The following is a 23,373-nucleotide window of genomic DNA, read 5'->3' as shown; positions in this document are numbered from 1 at the left end:
ATAAGTTCTGCAAAGAGAAGATACTGCATGTATTTGGGTTTCATTTTTAATGGGTTTCCTGCTATTTTCTAGAATGTAACGTATCTTGAATTTGAAGAACTTACCTTATACAAGAAATATGTGCTTTCTGCAAATTCTGGCCGTAAAGGATGCTGAGCCCAATGAACCCGGAAGTCTGTTGTGAATGCCTGAACGAGACAAGAGGAAAAATAAAAATACTGAATTATTATTCTTTGGAGGAATAACTTCTAGCATACTGGGACTCCTGGAAAATATTAAATCAAAACATTCAAATATCCCAAATTTCCTACATTGTTTTGCAAAGAAACAGAAATCTTCTGAAACTTGGCTTGTCTTTTAAAACTTTGATCACTAAATTTCTTTTTAAAACTTGATCAACAGATGTCACCAAGTAGTGCTGCAGGTGCTACAATGATGACCTCTGTCTTAAGTCTACTTCTACTGGACTATAAACTCTCGAATGAAACAGAATGTGCCAGAATGATATGGCACAACATAGGAAAAGAGACTGAAAAGACATTTTCAACATCTACAGCAATTAAGATGAACAATTTATTTATGGACAGAGTAACACATTTGATTCCTTTTCATTCAAAAATCTCTTCTAATTTAAATGCTATAAATGCACAGCAAATCCACAAGATGTAAGAATAACACTGATTTTGGTCACTGAATGACCTTACTCTTATCATTCATGATCATTCGTTACTTGAAGGTTTTTTTAAAAAAAAATTATGGGAGGCTGTCCAAATATTCTATTTTCAACTTCAAAATAAGACAATCAGTGGTAAAAATGAAATGAATAAATTCTTATAGAAATAGACAAAGCAACATAACCAAATACCCTATTAAATATTATATTGTGTAAATATAATTTATTTTCACATATATCCATGCATGTCCTTTTAAGGATTCACTTAGTCAAAATTCAAAGCTTATTTAGGAGAGATAGTATATGATTGGCCCTTTGAAATGTGACAAGATTATTAATGCAAAATTTCAAAGAGTAAAAATTGACTAAAAATACTAGGTCAGGGGTCAGCAACCTGAATGGGTCAAAGAGCCACTCAGAACTGGTTCTTTCACAAAAGCAAAAAAATGGGAGCCATATAAAGCGTGCGCGCATGTGCTCACTCGCACATGCACAGAACAGGAAATTTAATTGAGTGAAAGAAGCAAAGATTGGGAAGCGCTGCTTCTTGCCGTCTTTGACGGCAGGAGCAGTGGTTTGTCCAGGCAGCACTGGCTGCCTGCCGGGCAGTAACAAGAGGAAGGTGGCAGCGGTGGCTACAGTTGGGGCGGCCTAGTGCCCTCCTTGAGAGACGCTGCAGGTACTCCAGGCCCAGTGTGGGAGCAGCCGCGCTTGCCGTCTTTGGCAGCAGGAGCAGCAGTGTGTCCGGGCAGCACTGCCTGGTACTTGGAGAGGCGGGAGCTGCCAGCGCATCATCCATGCCCGCTTGCCAAGTACTGCCTGCCGGGCACAGCGAGGGCACTAAGCCACCCCAACAGCAGCTGCTGCCACCTTCTTGTTGCTGCTCCTGCCGCCACAGCCGCCAAAGACGGCAAGCCCTTGCTTTCCTTAATCATCCCCTCCCCTTCCAACTTTTCAAACGAACAGCTCCACGCCACACCCTAAAAACAAGCTCCACGCATAGGTTTTGGCGCTTCGACGCTTCCAAACAACCCCCCCTTAATTCGCCCTACGCCGGCTACTTTCCATGCTAGGAAGGCGAAGCCTGCTAGCTCCAGGGCTGGCCTTTCCAGGGAAAGCTGCGCGCGAACTGTCGGGCCAGACATCCCTCCCCGCCCCTTCAGGCAGGTGTAAGCTGGGGGGAACTGATTCAACCTGGGACTTGACCGGAGACCAGACTCATCACTCTGCCTTCTGGGCCGGGAGGGCGAGGACACTGAGGAGAGGCTTCAGCCTGCGAAGCTCAGCAAGGAAAGCTCAGCTTACCTATCTCTCGCACCTCAGCTCCTGGATCCGCCAGTCCCGCGCAAACTCCCAGGCTGAGTGGAAACTGCATGGCGCAGCCAGCAACTTTCCCTGCCCCCACTTCCATCCCTCCCGGCTTGCCTAGTCCAGCATCCGCTGCAGGAGAAGCCAATGGCAGGCGCGACCTCCCTTGGTGTTGGACCCACGGGGAATGGCTGGTAGAGGAGGCGGCAGTCTGGTGTTTGCGTCTCTCTGTGTGTTGAGTCCGTGGGCCAAACACACACACAGGAGGTGGGGGAAACACCAGACGGCCATTTACCAGCCGTTCCCCGCAGGTCTGACACACACACATAGGAGGGAGGTAAACAATACCAGACCGCCGCCTCCCTAACAGACCTCTCCTGCAGGACATGCCGCCAGGAAGCCAGGCTGCCTGATGAGCAGACCATGGCCCAACGGCCGAGGCTGGGCCAGTTCTGGGATGCCGCCAGAATTTTGTTTATTTTGCCCAGACATACCGCTGCTCCTGCCGCCACAGCCACCAAAGATGGCAAGTGCAGTGGCTCCCTGCTGGGGGGTTCCCGTATTCCGCGATCCCTTGCCAGTCGGACATAATAGTGTGCAAGCACGGCGCTACCTGTCCCACCTGCCACCTCCTCGTGAAGTAAACTGGAGAGGGAGGCGAGAAGTTCCTGCCCGCTGCCACCTGCCATTGGCTTCTCCTGCAGCGGACGCTGGGCTAGGCAAACTGGGAGGGATGAAAGCAGGGGCAGGGAAAGTTGCTGGCTGTGCCATGCAGTTCCCACTCGGCCCAGGAGTTTGCGCGGGACTTGCGGAGGAGCAAGAGATAGGTAAGCTGATGCTGGCTGGGCAAGTGCAGCGCACGGTCTGGGACGAAGGGTTCTTCTTGCTGAGCTTCGCAGGCTGAAGCCTCTCCTCAGCATCCTTGCCCTCCCAGCCCAGAAGGCAGAGTGATGAGTCCAGTCTCCCATCAAGTCTTGGTGGAGCAGTGGGCTAATGCCTCCTTAAGTAACACCAGCTGCCTGCAATTAGTGCAGGTTCGAGTCCCACCAGGCTCAAGGTTGACTCAGCCTTCCATCCTTCCGAGGTAGGTAAAATGAGGACCCAGATTGTTGGGGGCAATAAGCTGACTTTGTAAAAATGCCGCTTGGGGCCCCCCGAAATCCCTAATAAGCAGGCATATACATAGAATGAAGGCTATTGCTAAGCACATTGATTTGTGCTTTAGATTGTAAGCCGCCCTGAGTCTTCGGAGAAGGGCGGGATACAATTTTTTTAAAAAAAAGTCCCAGGTTGAATCAGCTCCCCCCAGCTTACACCCACCTGAAGGGATGGGGAGGGATATCTGGCCCGACAGTTTGACCGCGTGCAGCTTTCCCTGGAAAGGCCATCCCTGGAGCTGGCAGTCTTCACCTTCCTAGCACACACACACACACACAAACGAGGGGGGGGAAACGCCGGACTGACGCCTCCCTACCTGCCGTTCCCCATGGGTCCGACACACACAGAAATGAGAGAGGGGAAAAATGCCGGACTGCCGCCTCCCTACCAGCCGTTCCCCACAGGTCCGACACATACACAAATGAGAGGGGGAAAAAATGCCGGACTGCTGCCTCCCTACCAGCCGTTTCCCACGGGTCCGACACACACACAAATGAAAGGGGGGAAAAATGCCGGACTGCCGCCTCCCTACCAGCCGTTCCCCGTGGATCCAACACACACACACACGCAAGAGGGGGAAAAATGCTGGACTGCCGCCTTCCAACTAGCCATTCCCCGCGGGTACAACACACACACACGCACAAATCTCTCAGCGGCTTTTGATACCATCGACCATGGTAACCTACTGTGGCGTCTCAGGGGGTTGGGAGTGGGAGGCACGGTTTTACGGTGGTTCTCCTATCTCCTGGGCCGTTCGCAGTCGGTGTTGATGGGAGGGCAGAGATCCGCCCCGAGGCCTCTCATTTGTGGAGTTCCTCAGGGGTCGGTTCTCTCACCCCTCCTGTTCAACATCTATATGAAGCCGCTGGGCGAGATCATTCGTGGTTTCGGGGTGGGATATCATCAGTACGCTGATGATACCCAACTTTTTCTTTCCACCCCGAAGCAACCCAGCGATGCCCTCGCCGTGATGTCCCGGTGCCTGGAGGCGGTCCAGGTCTGGATGGGGAGAAAAAGGCTTCATCTCAATCCCGCCAAGACTGAGTGGCTGTGCATACCGGCATCTCGGGTCAACCAGACTATTCCATCTCTAACGATGGGGGGTGAGGTGTTACCCCCCCGTTGATAGGGCTCACAACTTGGGCGTCCTCCTGGATTTACGACTCAATTTTGAAGACCATATAGGAGCCGTGACCAGGGGGGCTTTTGTCCAGGTTCGCCTGGTGCGCCAGTTGCGACCCTATCTGGACCGAGATGCCCTACGCACAGTCACTCATGCGCTCGTGACCTCCCGTTTAGACTACTGCAACGCTCTCTACATGGGGCTGCCCTTGAGGACCACTCGGAGGCTTCAGCTGGTGCAGAATGCGGCTGCACGAGTTGTGATGGGGGTTTCCCGATACTCCCATGTAACACCTCTACTCCGCGAGCTGCATTGGCTTCCGGTTGCCCTCCGGGTGAGATTCAAGGTGCTGGTGATGACCTATAAAGCCCTAAATGGCTTGGGTCCGGGATATCTGAGGGAACACCTGCTGCCGGCATCAAGTTCACTTCATCCAGTGCGCTCGCACAGGGAGGGTCTTCTCAGGGTGCCACCGGTAAGAGATTGCCGGCAGACGACACCCAGGGATAGGGCCTTCTCAGTGGGGGCGCCTGCCCTTTGCAACTAGCTGCCAGTGGAGCTGAGGACTGCCCCCGACCTCCGTTCATTCCGCCGGGACCTGAAGACCTGGCTCTTCGAGCTCTCTGGCCCAGGCTGAGGATTAATCTTATTTTAACTGGGGTTTTATTTATGCAGGGACAAATATAATTTTTTTTTAAATTTGTTTTTAACTTTTGTATCTTGGTTTTTTTTAATCACCCTGTAAACCGCCCTGAGTCCTTCGGGAAAGGGCGGTATATAAATGTAATAAAATAAATAAATAAATAAATAAATAAATAAATGAGAGGGGGGAACAAATGCCGGACTGCTGCCTCCCTACCAGCCGTTTCCCGCGGGTCCGACACACACACAAATGAGAGGGGGGAAAAATGCCAGACTGCCGCCTCCCTACCAGCCGTTCCCCGTGGGTCCAACACACACACACACACACACGCAAGAGGGGGGAAAAATGCTGGACTGCCACCTTCCTACTAGCCATTCCCCGCGGGTACAACACACACACACGCACAAATGAGAGGGGGGAACAAATGCCGGACTGCCGCCTCCCTACCAGCCATTCCCCACAGGTCCGACACATACACAAATGAGAGGGGGGAAAAATGCCGGACTGCTGCCTCCCTACCAGCCGTTTCCCGCGGGTCCCCCCCACACACAGAGAGAGAGAGAGAGAGAGAGAGAGAGAGAGAGAGAGAGAAAAGGGAGAAAAGGAGGGGGTCTGGCAGCACCCGAGACTTCATATGCTGCTCAGAAACACCACCACCATACCCGCATGCCCCATCTGACCGACCCACTCACCTTTCCAGCAGTCCTCCCATCTCTTCCTTCGCTGCCGCCATGTGCAGTCCGAAGAAGAAGAGGCTTGTGGGCAGTCCCACAAACCAAAGAACTTCAACCAATCAATTCAAAATTCACAAGTTTTTTCTTTTCCATGAGAAGTTTGAATTGATTGGTTGAACTTTTTTAGTCCCACTTTTTTTTTGGGGGGGGGGAACTGCACATGGCAGAGGACTGGGAGCCGCAGGAGACAGCTGAAAGAGCTGCATGCGGCTCCAGAGCCTCGGGTTGCCGACCTGTGTACTAGGTGAACACTGTTAAATATTCTTAATACTCATGGACTCACTATTAAAGTATTTTCTACTAATATGTGAAATTTATACTTCATATTTATACACCCTAAGTGAATTCATAAGACATGGTCATTGCCTTACCTCAGGAAGGAAATTATGCTTTTTTATCACCTGATAAAGCATTTCATGAGTTTCTATAGCAGGTCGAATATCACCTTTCAGTACCTAGAATCCAAGCAAAAAAGGTACATCACATTATTTTTAAATAAGAGAATACATTCTTTTCCAATTCACAGCACAGGGAATACAGCAAAACAAAGAGTAAGACTGCAAGTTAACAATAATCTAATGGAAACAGAATTAATTTTATATTTACTTTAAAAAGGTAAGTTATTCATTAAAAGTGAAATAGCGACATCACTATTTATGTCCTATAATTAAAAACAGACATTTTGCTTGGAGAATGTAGCAGTTAGTACAATACAAAAAGTATAAAATTTGATTCATTTTAAATTCAAATTTGTCTGTAGCAAGTTTGAAATATTGTTTTGGGTTTGCCACATATAGGCTGTTTTGAACATTTTGACAGTATTTCAGATCTGAAAAAGTCAAAATGGGGCATTTCAAATTTGCACATCCTTTGTGGCAATCTTTTTAAAAAAATATAAAGTAACCTGTCTATAAAATTATCATTTATAATAAATACAAATTATTTTAAAAAATGCTGGTGCACCAGTTGAAATTGCTTAAGAAATACAGTGTTAACAAGTACAAGATAAATGTGGAGCATCTAATAATTTTACACACATTCTTAATGACTAACAAATTTAGAATTTAGGGAGAAAGATGTCCCTGTGGCTAGATAAAGAACGCTGTGAAAATTCATATTATTTGAGGACTAATATAATTGAGGGGGATGTGATTAGAGTTTATGTTGTCTCCTGAACTTTGTTTTTTATATATTGTTGCTCTTCTACCTTGTGAAGCCATCTAGAGATGCTCTGGAATTTACTGGCTCAGAAATTCACTATATCATTGGATGAAAATATTTTTTCACATGCAAAACTTACTTGCAATCCAGGAAAAAATGCTAGTAGCGAGTCCATCCACGTGCGAGCATTGAGCATTGGCTTGTGTATATGCACATCAAGCAAGAGAGGTGGCTGGCTGATGTATCTCATTATGGCATCATAGTGCTACAAAATATCAAAATTTGATGTGTTTATTCACTTTCAATAACCTGTTTGCAAAAGTTGATTTAAAGCAGATGAGCACACTGACAATAATGCTTAGATTTAAAGGCTGCAAGCCAAATATCAGCCATCTATAGCTTTTATTTAAAAAAAGAAATCAGCCACTCTTTAACCACCTGAAGACATAATTAATATACCCAGAAATAAGATTTACATACTTTGTTATTGTCTTAATTAAAATGAAATATTCAACTAATCCACGGATAAGCAGAATATGCAACTGAAGGATTACCTTCTGTCCCCAAGACCAGTTTTTCTTTACCCTATTACAGGTCATCCTTGACTTACATCCATTCATTTAGTAACTGTATGAATTTATAATGGCAATGAAAAAAATGACTTATGAGTCCTTGCACTTAGAAGTGTCACCGTATCCGCATGGTCATGTAATCAAGATTTGGTGCATGGCAACTGATAACAGTTGCAGAGTCCCAGGGTCATATGATCACCATTTGCAATAGCTTCCAAAAAGAAAGCTAATTGGGAAAGCAAGATTAATAATCTCGTGATTTGCTTAAAAACTGTAGCAAAAAATGTTGTAAAATGAGGCATGATTCACTTAACAACTGCCTTACTTAGCAATGGAAATTCTGGTCACAACTGTGCTTGTAAGTCGAGGACTATCTGTATTTTCCTCAACTGTACTTTAATCAAAATAAAGCACTAGTCTTGGATGCATAGCATTGGCATAAACTTGCTACATTCAAGATGAGTTGTAGTGAACATTTTAGCTGCCAAATATTTCTTTTTTGTCAGCATGATAGACAGACCTCTAAATCCAACAACATAAAAACATTAAAAAATATTTTGTTTTGTTTTTTTAAAACTTTTTATTAATTTTCCAATATTACAATTATATCTTTGAAAAGCAATGTGGTGTCTGAGTTACAATAATTCCATTACATACAAATATTATTAATACAAATCTCCAACTATTACAGCCAATATTTCCTCTTTTTCCCTTAATACATACTGTCTCTTGTTTAAATTAGTATACTTCTTATTCTATCAGCTACTTAATAATTTTATGTCTTATTTATTTTGACATTCCATCTTTTGGACCCTCAATAACCTTAGAAATTTTCCCAGCTTTAATTTTGCGTTATTTAAATTAAATGTTTAATATTTTTCATTTCCAAATTTTTAAATGACCCCAATTCCCTGTCACAATTCCCCCATCTAGTATTCCAGATACATATCTTATCTATCTCACTTCTACATCAACAGATTAGTAATACAATATGATATTCTTGTTTTCATTATAATTTCCAAATATTATAGATTCAGTAGCCAAAATTTCTCCCATTTCAGCATTCTTCCTTATATTCACTTTTTCATATTTAAGCTTATAATTTTTGTTCTTATCACTACATCAAAACATGTTAATTACATCACTAATATATATGTATCTTAATCACCTTTATCTTATCTTTATACACAACTCAATATTTCAATTTAACTGTTGATATTTATGCATCTAGGTTTTAATTAGCCAACATTTTTCTTTATCTTCACATCATAGCAATATCTCGTATTCAAAATACGGGTCTTGTCTACTTAAGTATATTCTATTTTAAACCTGCTAAATATGTCCACACTCCATTCTTCTTCAGTGTTATTCTTTCTTTTTTCCTTTGCCAAATCATCTTCCATGTCCTTGCTTCAAGGTCCTCAAAGAATTCTTCTATTATTGTATATATTATGTCATATTGAGATGACCATCCAGTCGCCATTTTTGAAAGGCTGAGAGGTCTGGCAGGACTACCAGATCGTCTCTTTATTTTCTCCTCTTGACGCAGTTGTCCTGAGCTGTTTATCTTTCCTTCCATCTGTTTCTCTTCTTGATCTTCAAATTCCTTCTGATTTATATAGCAGGTTTTTTCCTCCATCAAGTTATCAATTTTTTTTCTGAATTTTCTATTGTCTGTACTTGTTGGGCAGTTAGGTCTTCTGTGATAACATTTAATTGTTCAGTTTTTTCTGTTGTATTCTGTATAGATAGGTTTTTAGTTATACTCAAAGTTTGAGTTTTCATATCTAAGACACTTTCTGATTTTTTCCCCAAAAGCTCTTATTTCATCACCAGCTGTAAGAAGAGTTTGGTAAGTTAGTTTCAATATAGCAGAAATTTGTTTTTGCATTTCTTCCATAGAAAAGGTCTGTTCCTGATCCTCCATAGTGATGAGTTGAATTGAAAGCTTTTACAGTTTTTCCCCCCAGTAAATAAAAATAGCTAAAACTCTCACAGCTGGTGTTCAAGGTCACATAAATCTTATCTTATTTTCTGAACTGTCAGCCAAGTCTCTTTTCTTTAAGAATAATAAATTGCAATTTCAGGTTTAACCACAAGATGTCACTCCGCAGTTTAAGGAATTCTTTTAAATCTCAAAGTTATTTCAATCCTTTTGGTTTTTTTCTTCTATTTTAAGAGGAAAAACCCAAACTTTCAAATAAAAATAGAAGGTAAAAAGAAGATAATCAAAAATCTTTTAATCCACAAGCTTTAGGAAATAAAGTTCCAATTGGGATCCAATTATTTTTTCAACGTTTTCAAAAAAGCTCCCCTGTATATTCAATCACCGCTGTTTCTAGAGGGAGGGCTAAAATCCCTCTTCCCTCTCCACAGGGGGGAAAGTACTTTAGCAGCTTGAATAAGTACAAAAAAGCAATTAGGATTTAAGAGAGGTAGATCTCACCCAGTCCTTTCCACGCTGCTTTGAAGTTGCCAGATGGTGAGTGTGACTTCGGCTGTCTGCAGCCTAAGGACGAGCCATATTTCTATGGCCGGCCCTTTCGTCCGCAGATTTGGAAGGATTGCCAGCTCCAACGGGAGAGTTGCTCCTCTCCCGTGATCCAGAGAGAGCCCCTCCTTATTGGTCACCTCTTCAGAGCTACTTTCAGCCCTTTTCAGGGGCCCCCAGCGATCCAAAACTATACGGGGGAGAAAGAGCAAGTCTCCCAGCCGTCCACGGCGGCTGTGTCAACATTAACAATTATTTTGATCCACTCATGTATTGCCCATTTTACTTCCAACACTTTAAAATCCTAAACGTGGATGATGCCTCATTAATAGGCAACATTAACATGAGTTCTATTATTAATTTGACTATATTTATTAAATATACCAATATTTTGAAATAGATGAATTTTATGCCAAATGGAACTATGAAAAAAAACAACTTGTGCTGCAGTGTGAGAAACATCATATAATTATTTCTGACAGTATAACAACACACTAATTATAGAAGAACAGACCCACAATATCTAACATAATACAGCAGGAGCATAGTACAAAGTTCTATAGTTCAAGGAAAGAGAAATACCATTTGTACTTACAGTGTTAAATCTTTCTAAAAAACTGTCATCTCCAAGCAAGACATAGGCCTTTAATAAATATTCATAATATGAATCTATTCCTGCTCCAACTCCACTATCTAGAATAAAATAAAAATGTTAATACAATTAATTTCATAACTACTTTTCAGTTCCATAAAGCAAGTTGTTATTACTATAAGAACCTTTAAGTGCAACCAAGAAACAAACGAAAAGGGCTATGGGATGAGAATAAGCTTAATGCAATATTTTTTTAGTCCAAAATAAGACACAATTTTCTGATATATAGTTTAAGTCCTCTACATAAAACACCTCCAACCTCTAATCTCATTATTATCTGTAATTAAGAGGGAGCATAGTTTCATACCTTTACGGACCCAGTCCCCTGTATGAATGTTAATAGTAACTCCCACTAAATTGCTGCTACGTTGCCTTTTCTCCCAAAGGAAATCAAGTGCCTTCCGGGCATATTCCTATAGAAAATAAAATTAACATTTTCTAATTAAATACCGCTTTACATGCAATGAAGCAGTCAGAAAATTGATGCAAAGAATAAATTTATTTAGTAGTTCTACTTTTAAATTTACACAACTATAAATTCTATTTTGAATATACTGGACATCTCAGAGAAAAGGCTTTAAAAAAATTGGATGCACTGCGATGCTGCCAAAGATGCATCATAAAAATTGTAAATAACTTATATAGTTTCGACTTGTCATACTATTGCTGCAGTCTGAATGCACAGAGATCATTAATATAACTTTAGATTGAACACAGATGCTAAGAATGAAAATTACCTATTTGGCTGTAAGCGCCAGCCATTTAAAATCTAACTATACATGGGAAATATTCCATAAGAATTATCATTCAACACTGGAAGGATAACTCCATGCTGGACTCACACCAACAGATGGCAAACATGTGAATTTCTGAATTAGGACAGCTGTTTTATAGATGAGATATATTTCCAAAGTCTTTTTTTCCCATTTTGGGGATAGAAGGAGAATTAATATCATTTTGTAAGAAATCTCAACTTAAGGAAAGATGTGTCTATTAAAGCTAAATGCCTATTAAATACAAAATGGCATTCTTCAGACCTCCAAACATATTGATATATCAAATGTCTATTTTAAGGGCATGCAACAAATACTGTTCAGACTGATTCAGACTTGAACCAGCATTTGGGGCAAAGCCTCATACTGCCTGAAATTCAAACAAAAGAATTCGGATTCAATAAACATTGTACATTAAATACAAATCCAAAGTCTGACAAAATAAATCCCTCAAATCAAACATTTGTTATAATTTTCTTTTTTCATTAGACACAATAAAAAAAAATCAGGGAACAATATTATATACCAAGTATTCTAGAATACTTATGAATGCCATAAAAATGAAAATATGATTTTTAATAAACAAAAATGGTCCACTAATTTAAAAACTCCACCCTATTATTTGCATCAAGTAACAGATGTTTGGTAATTTAGGATACCTTATATTAAAATTCAATTTCCAACTATCTCAAGTAGTATGGCCAAGTTTCAAATCGACAGAACTTGTTTAACTTTGTAATAAAGGATTAACTACTGACTCCATTTCTATCTGTAAAGTTTCTAAAAACTAGTCTGAATAATGTTGCTCATTAAAATTGAAATGGCAGGCTTCCGGTTTGTCACGCAGCCGCTGTGGACAGCTGGGAAACTTGCTCTCTCTCCCCCATCCAGTTTCGCATCGCTCAGGGGCCCTGAAAGGGGCTGAAAGTTGCCCCAAAGAGGTGACCAGCAAGGAGGGGCGCTTGCTAGATTTGCTTTTCCTCTCCCTCCAGAAAGAGCAGTCACTAAATACCCAGGGGCGTTTTAAATGTTGAAAAAGTAACTGAATCCCAATTATTTCTCAAAGCATGTGGATTGAAAGATTTTTTATTTCCTATTTTTCATTGTCTACTTCTGTTGGAAATCTGGATTCTTTCTTATGAAAAAGAAAAAAAGAAAAACTGAAAAGATTAAGACAACTTTGGGACTTAAAAGGAAACTTTAAAAGGGGCCTGGCTGACTGCCCAGGGAAATAGATAAGATACATAGCCTTGAGAACTTTGAAACAACAGCTGTGAAAGACTTTGTGTTCCCTACCTAGAAATTTTTTTTCTCTCTTTTGGATTTTCTAAGTATAAAGCCTTTAGCTTAAAATACCAATATGGAAGAAGACCAGGAACAAAATTTATTTGTGGAGGAAGATCAACAAACTCTCTCTATGTTGAAAACACTAATCCAAATTCTTACCACAACCAATGAAATACTAAGAGGCTATGAGAAGGAACAAGAAGACAGCCCAGATATGTGTTATGACTCAGGGCCAGCCGGTGGGTCCGGCAGCCGGTTCAGATGTATCGGATGACTCAGATGAGGGGGAGGAGGAGGGTGTGGAAGACGAACCGGCTGATGATGGCTTGGAGGCTTCGCAGAGCCCTCAGCCGGGGCCCTCTTCTCAGCTGCGTGAGCCCGATAGTGCGGAGGATGATGACCCACAGCTGGCCCTGTTCAAGGACGCCCGACGCAGGAGGCAGTCGAGCAGGAACAAACAAAGAAAGGCTGTGGGACTCCTCGGGAGGAGGCACAGGGAGACCACGCCCTGAACTCTAAATAAAAGGAGTGTTTGGGGAGGGGCTGGTTGCTGAAAGCAACCCTTCCGCTTGAGGATTCAAGTTCCTGTGTTTCTTGTTCTGTTGTTTTGCTTGTGAATTAAACTTGGCAGACGCTTTGCAACCTCAGACGCTCTCCAGTCTCTACTGCTTGAACAGGGGTTTGCCTTATTACAAGGCCGGTAGTTGGCTGGTTCAGAACAATATGAAAACCCAAACTTTGACCACAACTAAAGAATCATCTATACAAAATACAATAGAAAAAATGAAACATTCAAGTACGATGACAGAAGAATCTACTATTAAACAAATATTGATATTTGAAAATCCAGAAAAGACATTGACAACTTGGAAAAAGGAAAAGGTTTCTTATACAACTCAGAAGGAACTAAAGGATCTAGAAAAAGAACAGTTGGATGAGAAGACAAACAATTCAGAACAACTACGTCGATATGGAAGAATAAAGAGACTACCCACTAGACCTACAAGTCCTCTCAAAAAAATGGCAATCGGATGGTTTTGCCAGTATCAATTAATATACATGATATTACAAGGAGATTGGTTCGATGACCCAAAAACAAGGACATGGAAGAAGATTTGGCAAAGGAAAAAAGCCAGAATAAGACTCAAGAAGAATGGAGTTTCGACCATCTTATTGAAATCTGAACCAGAATGTATTTAAATAGATAAGATGTGTATGTTGAACACAAGACATTGTTATGAACTGAGACAAAGAAAAATTTTTGGTCATTAAGATTAAGCAGTATAAATATTAATAGCTAATTTGAATACTGATTTGTGCATAAAGGTCATGTAAAGGTGGATAATGTAGACAAGCTAAAACCTATTGTTGAAAGTAATAAATAGGTTTACAGTATATGGAATGTTAAAAACAAAAATTATCAGTTTAAGCAAGAGATAGCAGATACAAAGAGGAAGAGAGGAAGTATTAAATATTGAAATAAAAAGAAATTTTGATTACTACTTAAAAACAACTGAAAATTAGCAAAAAGGAAGGATATCATATTGTATCCTTAATTTATTGACATAGAGGGTGAGAAGGTAAGTAAACGGGATGTGTATTTTGAATATTAGATTTTGTGAGGAATGGTGATAGATGAATTGGGAGTACACTAAAAATCTTGGGAATGATAAATATCAAACATTAAATCTAAATGTTAGTGGAAATTAAAATTGAAAAATCTATTAGGTCATTGATTGTCTAAAAGATTGTATGTTAAAACAATTAAAATATGTGCAAACTAAAAACTATGGATATATGTAAAAAAGTTATTTTCTATGTGACTGATAGGATAAAACTCGTCTTTAAATCTACAAATAGACAGTATATATGAAGGGAAAAAGAGACGGAATATTTATGGTAGCAGTTTGAAATCTGTACTAATGATATCTGTATGTAATTGAATTACTACCACCACATTGCTTTTCAAATATGTGAATATATTAGAAAATCAATAAAATTTGTAAACAATAAAAAATTGAAATGGCAGGTTCATGTATACATTGATTTTGATGCAATATTCTTTATGGCAAATTGCAATATAACTTCAAAAAAAGATGAGGTACTTCCAATGGACAAGTGGAATGTAGCTATTATAGAAATGGAAGTATCTGTAATTAAAGGAAGAATTGGACTGATACATCAATGATACAGAAATTAATTGAATAGTTTTAAGAAAACAACTCTTTGTTTATTGACAATCCCTAATATAAATGCAGACTTTATTTTAGATGTCACTAAATATGCAACTTCAAAATCAAATTGACTGTTATACAAAATTGAAGTTAAGATTCAATCTGGTCAGTCAAAATCTTTCTGTGTAGTAGAGTGTACAACAGACTATAGATTATTAATGTCAAATAGGCAAGTTTAACTAAAGAAAGTACTTATCCCAAAAAGATTTGTGTTGAAGGACATACTGAACAATTCAAAAATAATAATCATATAAAGACAAAATCAGTATCTTTCCTTATACATAAGAGATACTAAAGAGTTATAGAACAGACATAGCCCATAGTTACAATAGTGTCCAACGGTAAGGCACCAGACACTAATGAACCACTTAATTTATTGAGAGAATACCATATGGATGCTTATGTTGTTCTAAGTTACTCTTTTAAATATTTGTCGTAATACAAAATTTAATATACTATATTATTACACGGGATATTTTATGTTGACATAATTTATAATGATTTTTATTTATTAAACAATTATAGTGCCCAACTCTAAACATCTCTGGGTTGCTCACAACAATCAAAGAAATTACAATAAAATCAATTTAAAAATTTAAAGATAAAACATTGCAGCATTATGACACAAAGTGTCTCGCCCTCCCAAACACAGCACAGCCTTCAGGTCCTGGGACAGAACGCTGATAGATATTTAAAGCAGTACCTCAAAATATAAATAGAAAAGCAATTTCTGGTATGAGAGATTCAGTGACCAGTTCAACAACAGAACACAGCTGAAATTAATACTATCAAGTAATTATACAATAAAAACATCAAAAGTTAGCAGTTAAACAAAAATAATTAATCACTTATCATTAAGCAAACCTCAAATATTGATGCCCCTGTGAAACGACTTAGAGCAGCAAACTCTAAGATCAACGTTCCTGCACAAGCTGTACAAGTTTCAGTCTCTGTTCCTGTCCGGGCTTCTGGACTTCTTAGACCAAATTTTAAATTAATCTAGAAGAAAAAGAAATGCCAAAATCTGTTATTGTGATAATGTTATTTCTTAAAAACTTATGAAAATAAAATAGATTTGTTTTTTCAAACAAGAAATAAATAGAAATTAAGTTTGTACTATATTGCAAAAAAACTGGAAAAATTAAGTAAGTTACAGCAGAGAATGTGCACCACCATAAAAATAGTGTTCAACAGCCTCTGTGTATGGCAAACCTACGCAGGTATATGGGTTTAAATTCCAATGCTAAAGTCAGTAGTGCTTTAACTTTAAATGAAGCTGTCTCTAAGCATATCACCTGCTATGGAGAGAACAGTCCTCAATTTCATAATCAAAACATATGGCTTTTTTAACGTCATGGCATTTGAAAATGTAGTAAAGCCCACTGATAAATACTGTATATAAATATCTTCATAAACCATGCTATTAGCTGAAAAGTTAAGACTCTAAGAGTTATAAAAATCAGATGTTTTCACCAATATCACTAATAACTCTCTCTCTCTGACTCAATATGTAATTTTATCATACTAGAAGAACAAATAACATACATTAGTCTTAGCTCAGTTTACTTACTCTTGGATATGGGAGACCACTTGTGGTGTTAAAAGCTGGCAAAAGTTTGTAGCCTAACTGTTTTGCCATGTGCAGAAGTTCTCCATTGTACCACTGCATGACTTCACCTTTCTCTTTCAGCATGATTGCTACTGAGTGCCCACCTAAAAGACCTCTAAATAAAATGAAAGGAAGAAATCAGGAACTTTATTAGCTTAGTGAATGTTGAACAAGAAGAGAACCAAAGAGTGGGGAAGCAGAGAAGAGAATGTAATTCTCCAAATTGCTTCCAATCTCTAATAATGTTTAGTAATTACATACTAGCCTTAAGCATAACACAAATGCTGAAAAACTGAAAATAGTTTGTAGAACATTTAAATACTATTTACTTCTAAAAAGTGTATATAAATGAAGATGGGTAAACCCTTTTGACAATAATGCAGGAAATGCAGCTTTCAAACAAGAACAGCTTTACAAACTATGAACTATGAATGCTATTATGCTTAAAAACTAAGTGTATTTAACTTCAGATCACAAAACATATATAGATTATCATTGGCAGATTTACAAATCTGATGCTTTTTTCCGCAGAATAAAACTTACCCAAGCACTCTTATGTTTGTTTCAAACACTGATACCACAATGTCGTTGTCTAAATTAACATCTCTAATTACTTTTTTAACAGCATCTTCAAACTCTTTAGTTTTATTTAACACCTGCAAAACAAAGAGTAAACAGGCTGAATATCTCTTAAGAAGCTAAGTTTTGTTAAGGAGAAACTAAATAAAAAATAAAGAATATCAGATTCTGTCATCTTTGGTCAGCAACAAGCTAAAAATCCTATTACAGAGGGCAAACTCTGTTTAATTTATCCTGTCTCAAAAAAGGTGAAGGAGGTGTAATTGAGCAATGCATACTGAAAAAATCTGGAATCTCATTACATGCAACCAATCTGTCAATCCACTTAAGGTATACTTCTGGGTTTCCCAAAAGCAAACTAATAGCAAAAAAGTTAATTAAAATTAAAACAAGTAAACATACCACACTAAAATGAGTATGTAATTAGGAAGCATCAGTATGGTATAGTGGTAAAGGTGCTAGTCTAGAAGCAGGAGAACCAGGTGTTAGTTCACTTTCAAAAGCTCATGGGATGGCTTGGGATTAATCACAATCTCTCAGCCCAACCTATGTACTCCACTGGGTTGTTGCTGTGAGAAAATTGGGAGGGGAAAGCACTGTGTATGCTACCTTATATCACTAATCCAACTTCTAAAAGTAGGTCATAATTTAAATAAATCAAGTATTTTGCTAAATACAATTATTAAGTTCTACTCAATATTGTAAAATGAGAATTTAGATTTAATACATGATAGAAGAAATCAAACCTACCACAAGAGTGTCCAAAGTATCTATTAGTGTCAGTGAAAACCTGGGTGAGAAAGGAGAGATTAAAAGTAGGATTTAAGATGCAATAGATAATTTATTATTAAATGTTCATGTAAGAACTTGTAAAAGACTGCCTATTACTAAAAAATAGTGAACAGTGTACTCCTTCCTCAAGTTGATGAACTGCTGAAGACACACAATGCTTTTATGAACCATTGAAGACTTCTGAAAACAGACTATATATTAAAATATGCATCATAAATTCATAAAAACATTGAATGACTTCAGCAGTTTATCAGCTCAAGAAAGTTCAACACTGTCTGCCATGGCAATCAACACCTGTTTGCAATGGTTGTAGCATTACAAGAGTCACGTGATCATCATTTGCTACCTTCCCTAACAAGCAATGTCAATGGGAGAAGTGAAATTCACTTAACAACCACAGCAAAAAAGATCATAAAATTGGGTAAGAATCATTTAACAACATATCACTTTGCAATGGAAGTTCCAACTGTGGTAATATTTTAAATTAATATTTATTTTATTTAGTTTAACTGTTTCATGTCATTAAAACACTGTAACCTGCTATAAGATTCTTCAGATAATGCAGAAACTAAAAATAATTTGAAGAAATATAATCATGATCATCTATGATTCAATTATTAGTCACATATTATTTTTATTTTTCTCCATTTTAGTAAATATTCCTGTTCTTTTTATGGATATTTATTCAGAATTTAGATTCAGTTTTATTGAATTTGTAATAATGGATCCACAGATTTTCAATTAAAACTAAATACTGAATCTTCAAATAAGTACTTCAAAATACTAACTTTCCCAAAGCATCATCCACATCTCCACGACTTGGTTCTTGACCCCGAATTCTTCCACGGCAAGTTAAAGGCATGAGCTCATCAGCTGGGTAAGCATGTTCCTGTTGGGGAAAAAAAAGGAAATGAAAAACAAAACAGAATAATAATCTAGTGAAGTTGAAATGCATGGTATAATAGCAGTTAGATCAAGTTTCACTGTTTACTCTTACAAATGCAGGTAATAAAATATATTCATGAGAGTATGCTTTTACAAAATTAAACAATGCAGAAAGTTCCAAATGGTACATAAGTCTCTTACATAGGACTAAATCAATATTTTTCATGAACTGCAATGTCATCAACTTACGACTACATGGAGTCCAGAATTGCAGTTGTAAGTCACTGTGATCATACAGAGTCACCATGTGACTGGATTTGACCATTTTTAGAACAGTAACAAAGGGAGTCACCATGGTTGTTAAGTAAATCCACCCATATCCAATGGGTAGTTTCTCCCAGAAAATGACAAAAAAAGTGGCAAACATGATTATGTAACCATGCAATGCTGCAACTGGTCATAAATGCGAGCCACTTGCCGAGTGCCCAAAACACGATAACATCACTGCAGAGGGGAGGGGAGGTGGCAGTCATGCCTTGTTGTAAGTTGGTTTATTAAAATCTGTCGTAATATCTAACAGTCGTTAAATAACTGATCATAAATCAAGTACTACCTGTAATACTTTTCCCACAGAAACATATTCATACATTCAGTTAGTACCATAGTAAAGAAACGGATTGCAAGACAAAAGCCATAATTACTCCAATGTTTTCTGAACTGTAGAAAGTAAGGGGAATTTTTGGTTTATTTTATGGTTCTGGGCTGTGTCCTTATTTAGTTAGTATACAATGTGGAATAATATTTTCTGGCTCAACATGGTTCAGAAATTATTTTTCAGAATAAGATGCATCACAAAATAACCAGCTCACTACCCTCAAAATCTTATTAAACCCTGAAAAATGTACACATCAGCCCTTATTTGTTCTCCTAAATTGGCTGAAACAATTGTTGTTAGTTTATTTTTTTTTATTTTATTTTAATTCCATTTATATCCCGCCCTTCTCCGAAGACTCAGGGCGGCTTACAAGCTTAGCAGTAGCCTTCATTCTATGTATATGCCTGCTTATTAGGGCTTTCACACACACCCCAAGCGGCATTATTACATGTCCGAGCCATCGCGACCCCATGGACAATGTTCCTCCAGGCTTTCCTGTCCTCTACCATCTTCTGGAGTCCATTTAAGCTCACGCCTACTGCTTCAGTGACTCCATCCAGTTCTCTGTCGTCCCCTTCTATTGCCCTCAATCTTTCCCAGCATTAGACTCTTCTCCAGTGAGTCCTTCCTTCTCATTAGGTGACTAAAGTTTTGAGTTTCAACTTCAGGATCTGGCCTTCTAAAGAGCAGTCAGAGTTGATCTCTTTTAGGACTGACCAGTTTGAATGCCTTGCAGTCCAAGGGACTTGCAGGAGTCTTCTCCAGCACCATAGTACAAAAGCCTCAATTCTTTGGCGCTCAGCCTTTCTTATGGTCCAACTTTCACAGCCATACATTGCAAATGAGAAAACCATGGCCTTGACTATACACACTTTTGTTGGCAGGGTAATGTCTCTGCTTTTTAGTATGCTGTCTAGATTTGCCATAGCTTTCCTCCCCAGGAGCAAGCGTCTTTTAATTTCTTGGCTGCAGTCCCCATCTGCGGTGATCTTGGAGCCCAGGAAAATAAAATCTGTCACTACCTCCATTTCTTCCCCATCTATTTGCCAGGAATTGAGAGGGCCGGATGCCATGATCTTAGTTTTCTTAATGTTGAGTTTCAAGCCCACTTTTGCACTCTCCTTCTTCACCCACATCAAGAGGCTCTTTAGTTCCTCTTCACTTTCTGCCATAAGAGTGGTATCATCTGCATATCTTAGGTCAGTGATGGCAAACCTTTTAGAGACCGAGTGCCCAAACCGGAACCCAAAACCCACTTATGTCGGGCTCGGCATGCCCAACATTCTGGGGGGCCGCGGAGCGACCTGCCGGCCCCCGAGACCTGCCGCCGGCGCCCGCGGTCTCCCGAAGAGCCGGGGAAGGGCGCAGCCGGAAAGACAGCCCAGCAGCCGCCCGCCCGTCTCCTGCCGGCCCCCGAGACCCGCCGCTGGCGCCCGCGGTCTCCCGGAGAGCCGGGGAAGGGCGCAGCCGGCAAGACAGCCCAGCAGCCGCCCGCCCGTCGCCTGCCGGCCCCCGAGACCCGCTGCCAGCGCTCGCGGCCTCCCGAAGAGCCGGGTAAGGGCGCAGCCGGCAAGACAGCCCAGCAGCCGCCCGCCCGCCACCTGCCGGCCCCCGAGACCCGCCGGCGGCGCCCGTGGTCTCCCGAAGAGCCGGTGACGGGCGCAGCCGGCAAGACAGTCCAGCAGCCGCCCACCCGCCGCCCGGTGAGGCCGCAAAACAGCTTACCGGGCCTCGGAAACAGCCGCTGGTGCCCGCATTCGCCCGACGAGCCAGGGGAGAGCCCAGCAGCCCCGGGGCCGTCCGGAGGGCCGGGGAGCAGCCGTGAGGAGGCGTGGCCGGCAGTTGCCCAGCGGCCGAGCAACAGACGGAGGAGGGGCGCCGGGGCGGTCCAGGAGGCGGCAAGGCCGCAAACGACGCATTCTGTTCTTTTGCCGGCCTCCTTGCGTGCTAAGGGACTGTGTGAAAGGCTCCAGCGGCGGATGGTCCAAGCGGCGCACCTCACGGCGGTTTGGGGACCTGAGGGGGGAGGCGAGGCCGTGCGAGGCTCAGGGGAAAAGGAGGGCGGTTTGGGCTGGGGGGTGGCTTACCGGCTGCACTGGTGGTGGGACGGGGACGGGGAGGATACGTACCTGGGGCGAGTGCCAGAAGGCAGGAGCCAAGGGGGCGGTAGTTAAGTAGGGTGAGGGCGTGGGTAGGCAATTAAGGGTGTGGTGGTGGGTGTCGGTTCTGTCGGCTACTTAACAGCGTTGATTGTGCTGTGAAATCAACGCTGACTTCGATCGTCTTCGAGTGTCTGTTTATGAAGTTAATAAACGTGGCTCAGGAGAACCAGCTCTCGTTCCGGACTCATTCTTCCTGGTGATTCGTCGGACGGATAAACTTATTTATCGCAAAGTGCCAGGGCCGCATCAGCATTGTGGTGCCTTCAGGGGGGGCAGGGAGGTGCCTCTGAGTGCCGCCTCTGGCATGCAAAACTCAGGGGCACAAAAATGGGCCACTGTGCTGCAAGGGGCAAAATCGGCCGCCACAGCACTGCGGGGTGCAGATACAAGACACTGCACCATGGAAGAACGGGGCAGGGCATGTACTAAACCCACCCCATTTGCAGCGTGTGCGTGCTCGCAGCCCCGTGCACGCACACATGCATGTAAAATGCTTCCCCCTCCCTTTTCTTCCAGTCCACCAATCGACAATGGTTGGTGACCTCTGCTCTACCACCTCTGCTCGAGCTTGCAAGTTGGCTGCTTTGCCTCCTTTGTGCTGGGCGGGGCTCCTGCTCCAGGCAGTGGTGGTGGGCTGATGGACCTGCTGCTGGCAGCAGTGGCGCATGTGCCAACAGAGAGGGCTCTGAATGCCACCTCTGGCACACGTGCCATAGGTCTACCACCACTGTCTTAGGTTGTTGATATTTCTCCCAGCAATCTTAATTCCAACTTTTTATTCATCTAGCCCTGCCTTTCTCATGATGTGCTCTGCATACAAGTTAAATAGGCAGGGCTACAGTATACAGCCTTGCCGGACTCCTTTTCCAATTTTGAATCCAATCAGTGGTTCTGTGTCCAGTTCTCACTGTTGCTTCTTGACCTGCATATAGGTTTCTCAAGAGACAAATAAGATGGTCTGGTACTCCTATCTCTTTAAGAAAGGCTTTAGCATAGTCAGTGAAGCAGAAGTAAATGTTTTTCTGGAACTCCCTAGCTTTCTCCATGATCCAGCATATGTTGACAATTTGATCTCTAGTTCCTCTGCCTCTTCGAAATCCTGCCTGTACTTCTGGTAGTTCTCGATCCACATACTGCTGGAGTCTAGTTTGTAGGATTTTAAGCATAACTTTACTAACATGTGAAATGAGTGTAATGGTGCGATAGTTTGAATATTCTTTGGCATTGCCTTTCTTTGGAATTGGAATGTAGCTTCATTCTTTCTGGCGCTACGAGTACTAGCCCTCTGCTCTTCCCCAGTAGCATATTGGACACCTTCCGACCTGAGGGGCTCATCTTCCAGTGTCATATTTTTTTGCCTTTTGGTACTGTCCATGGGGTTTTCATGGCAAAGATACTGGAGTGGGTTGGATTTCCTTCTCCAGTGGATCACATTTTGTCAGAACTCTCTGCTATGACCTGTCTATCTTGGGTGGCCCAGCATGGCATAGCTCATAGCTTCATTGAGTTACACAAGCCCCTTCGCTGCGACAAGGCAGTAATCCATAAAGGGGGGCTGAAACAATAAATCCAGCTTAATGTTCTCAAAAATGCCCCCCCCAAAACTTTCAACACTACAAATTTCTTTTTTCAACTTTCAAAAGTCAAAAAGTAAATGGTTACATATTGTGGAGCACCATTTTTTGTATTTGCAGGATTGGCTTTGAAAAGTTCCTTATTCAGCACACCTCAAGTTGCTAAACTGATGGTTCATTACACAAGTGTTGCACATAAATAAGAATTCTTTGTCAGCAACTTGTTTTGAATTGATTCACATTGTTTTAAAGAGGTTAATTACGGTAATACAATTCAGGGATGGAAATAAAATATTCACAATGGTTTT

The 23,373-nt window shown here is 41.1% G+C and overlaps 1 protein-coding gene across 3 annotated transcripts in view; it reads right to left on the bottom strand.

Annotated features, from left to right (window-relative positions):
• The window catches only part of EDEM3 (ER degradation enhancing alpha-mannosidase like protein 3), a 56,892-nt gene that overhangs the window by 23,925 nt on the left and 9,594 nt on the right, over window positions 1–23,373 (bottom strand). For all 3 annotated transcript variants that reach the window (XM_081322309.1, XM_081322308.1, XM_081322310.1), the window contains exons 3-12: window positions 18,578–18,678; window positions 17,748–17,787; window positions 16,962–17,074; window positions 16,380–16,533; window positions 15,674–15,808; window positions 10,823–10,928; window positions 10,459–10,556; window positions 6,940–7,065; window positions 6,011–6,094; window positions 105–188 (exon numbers count right to left, since the gene is read on the bottom strand). In XM_081322309.1, the coding sequence (XP_081178435.1) occupies window positions 105–188; window positions 6,011–6,094; window positions 6,940–7,065; window positions 10,459–10,556; window positions 10,823–10,928; window positions 15,674–15,808; window positions 16,380–16,533; window positions 16,962–17,074; window positions 17,748–17,787; window positions 18,578–18,678 (1,041 nt within the window). The remainder of the gene's footprint in view (window positions 1–104; window positions 189–6,010; window positions 6,095–6,939; window positions 7,066–10,458; window positions 10,557–10,822; window positions 10,929–15,673; window positions 15,809–16,379; window positions 16,534–16,961; window positions 17,075–17,747; window positions 17,788–18,577; window positions 18,679–23,373) is intronic.

Source organism: Vipera berus (assembly GCF_964194415.1).
Source record: "Vipera berus genome assembly, chromosome: 3".
Lineage (NCBI taxonomy): Eukaryota > Metazoa > Chordata > Lepidosauria > Squamata > Viperidae > Vipera > Vipera berus.
This window is presented reverse-complemented; position numbering and strand designations above follow the sequence as displayed.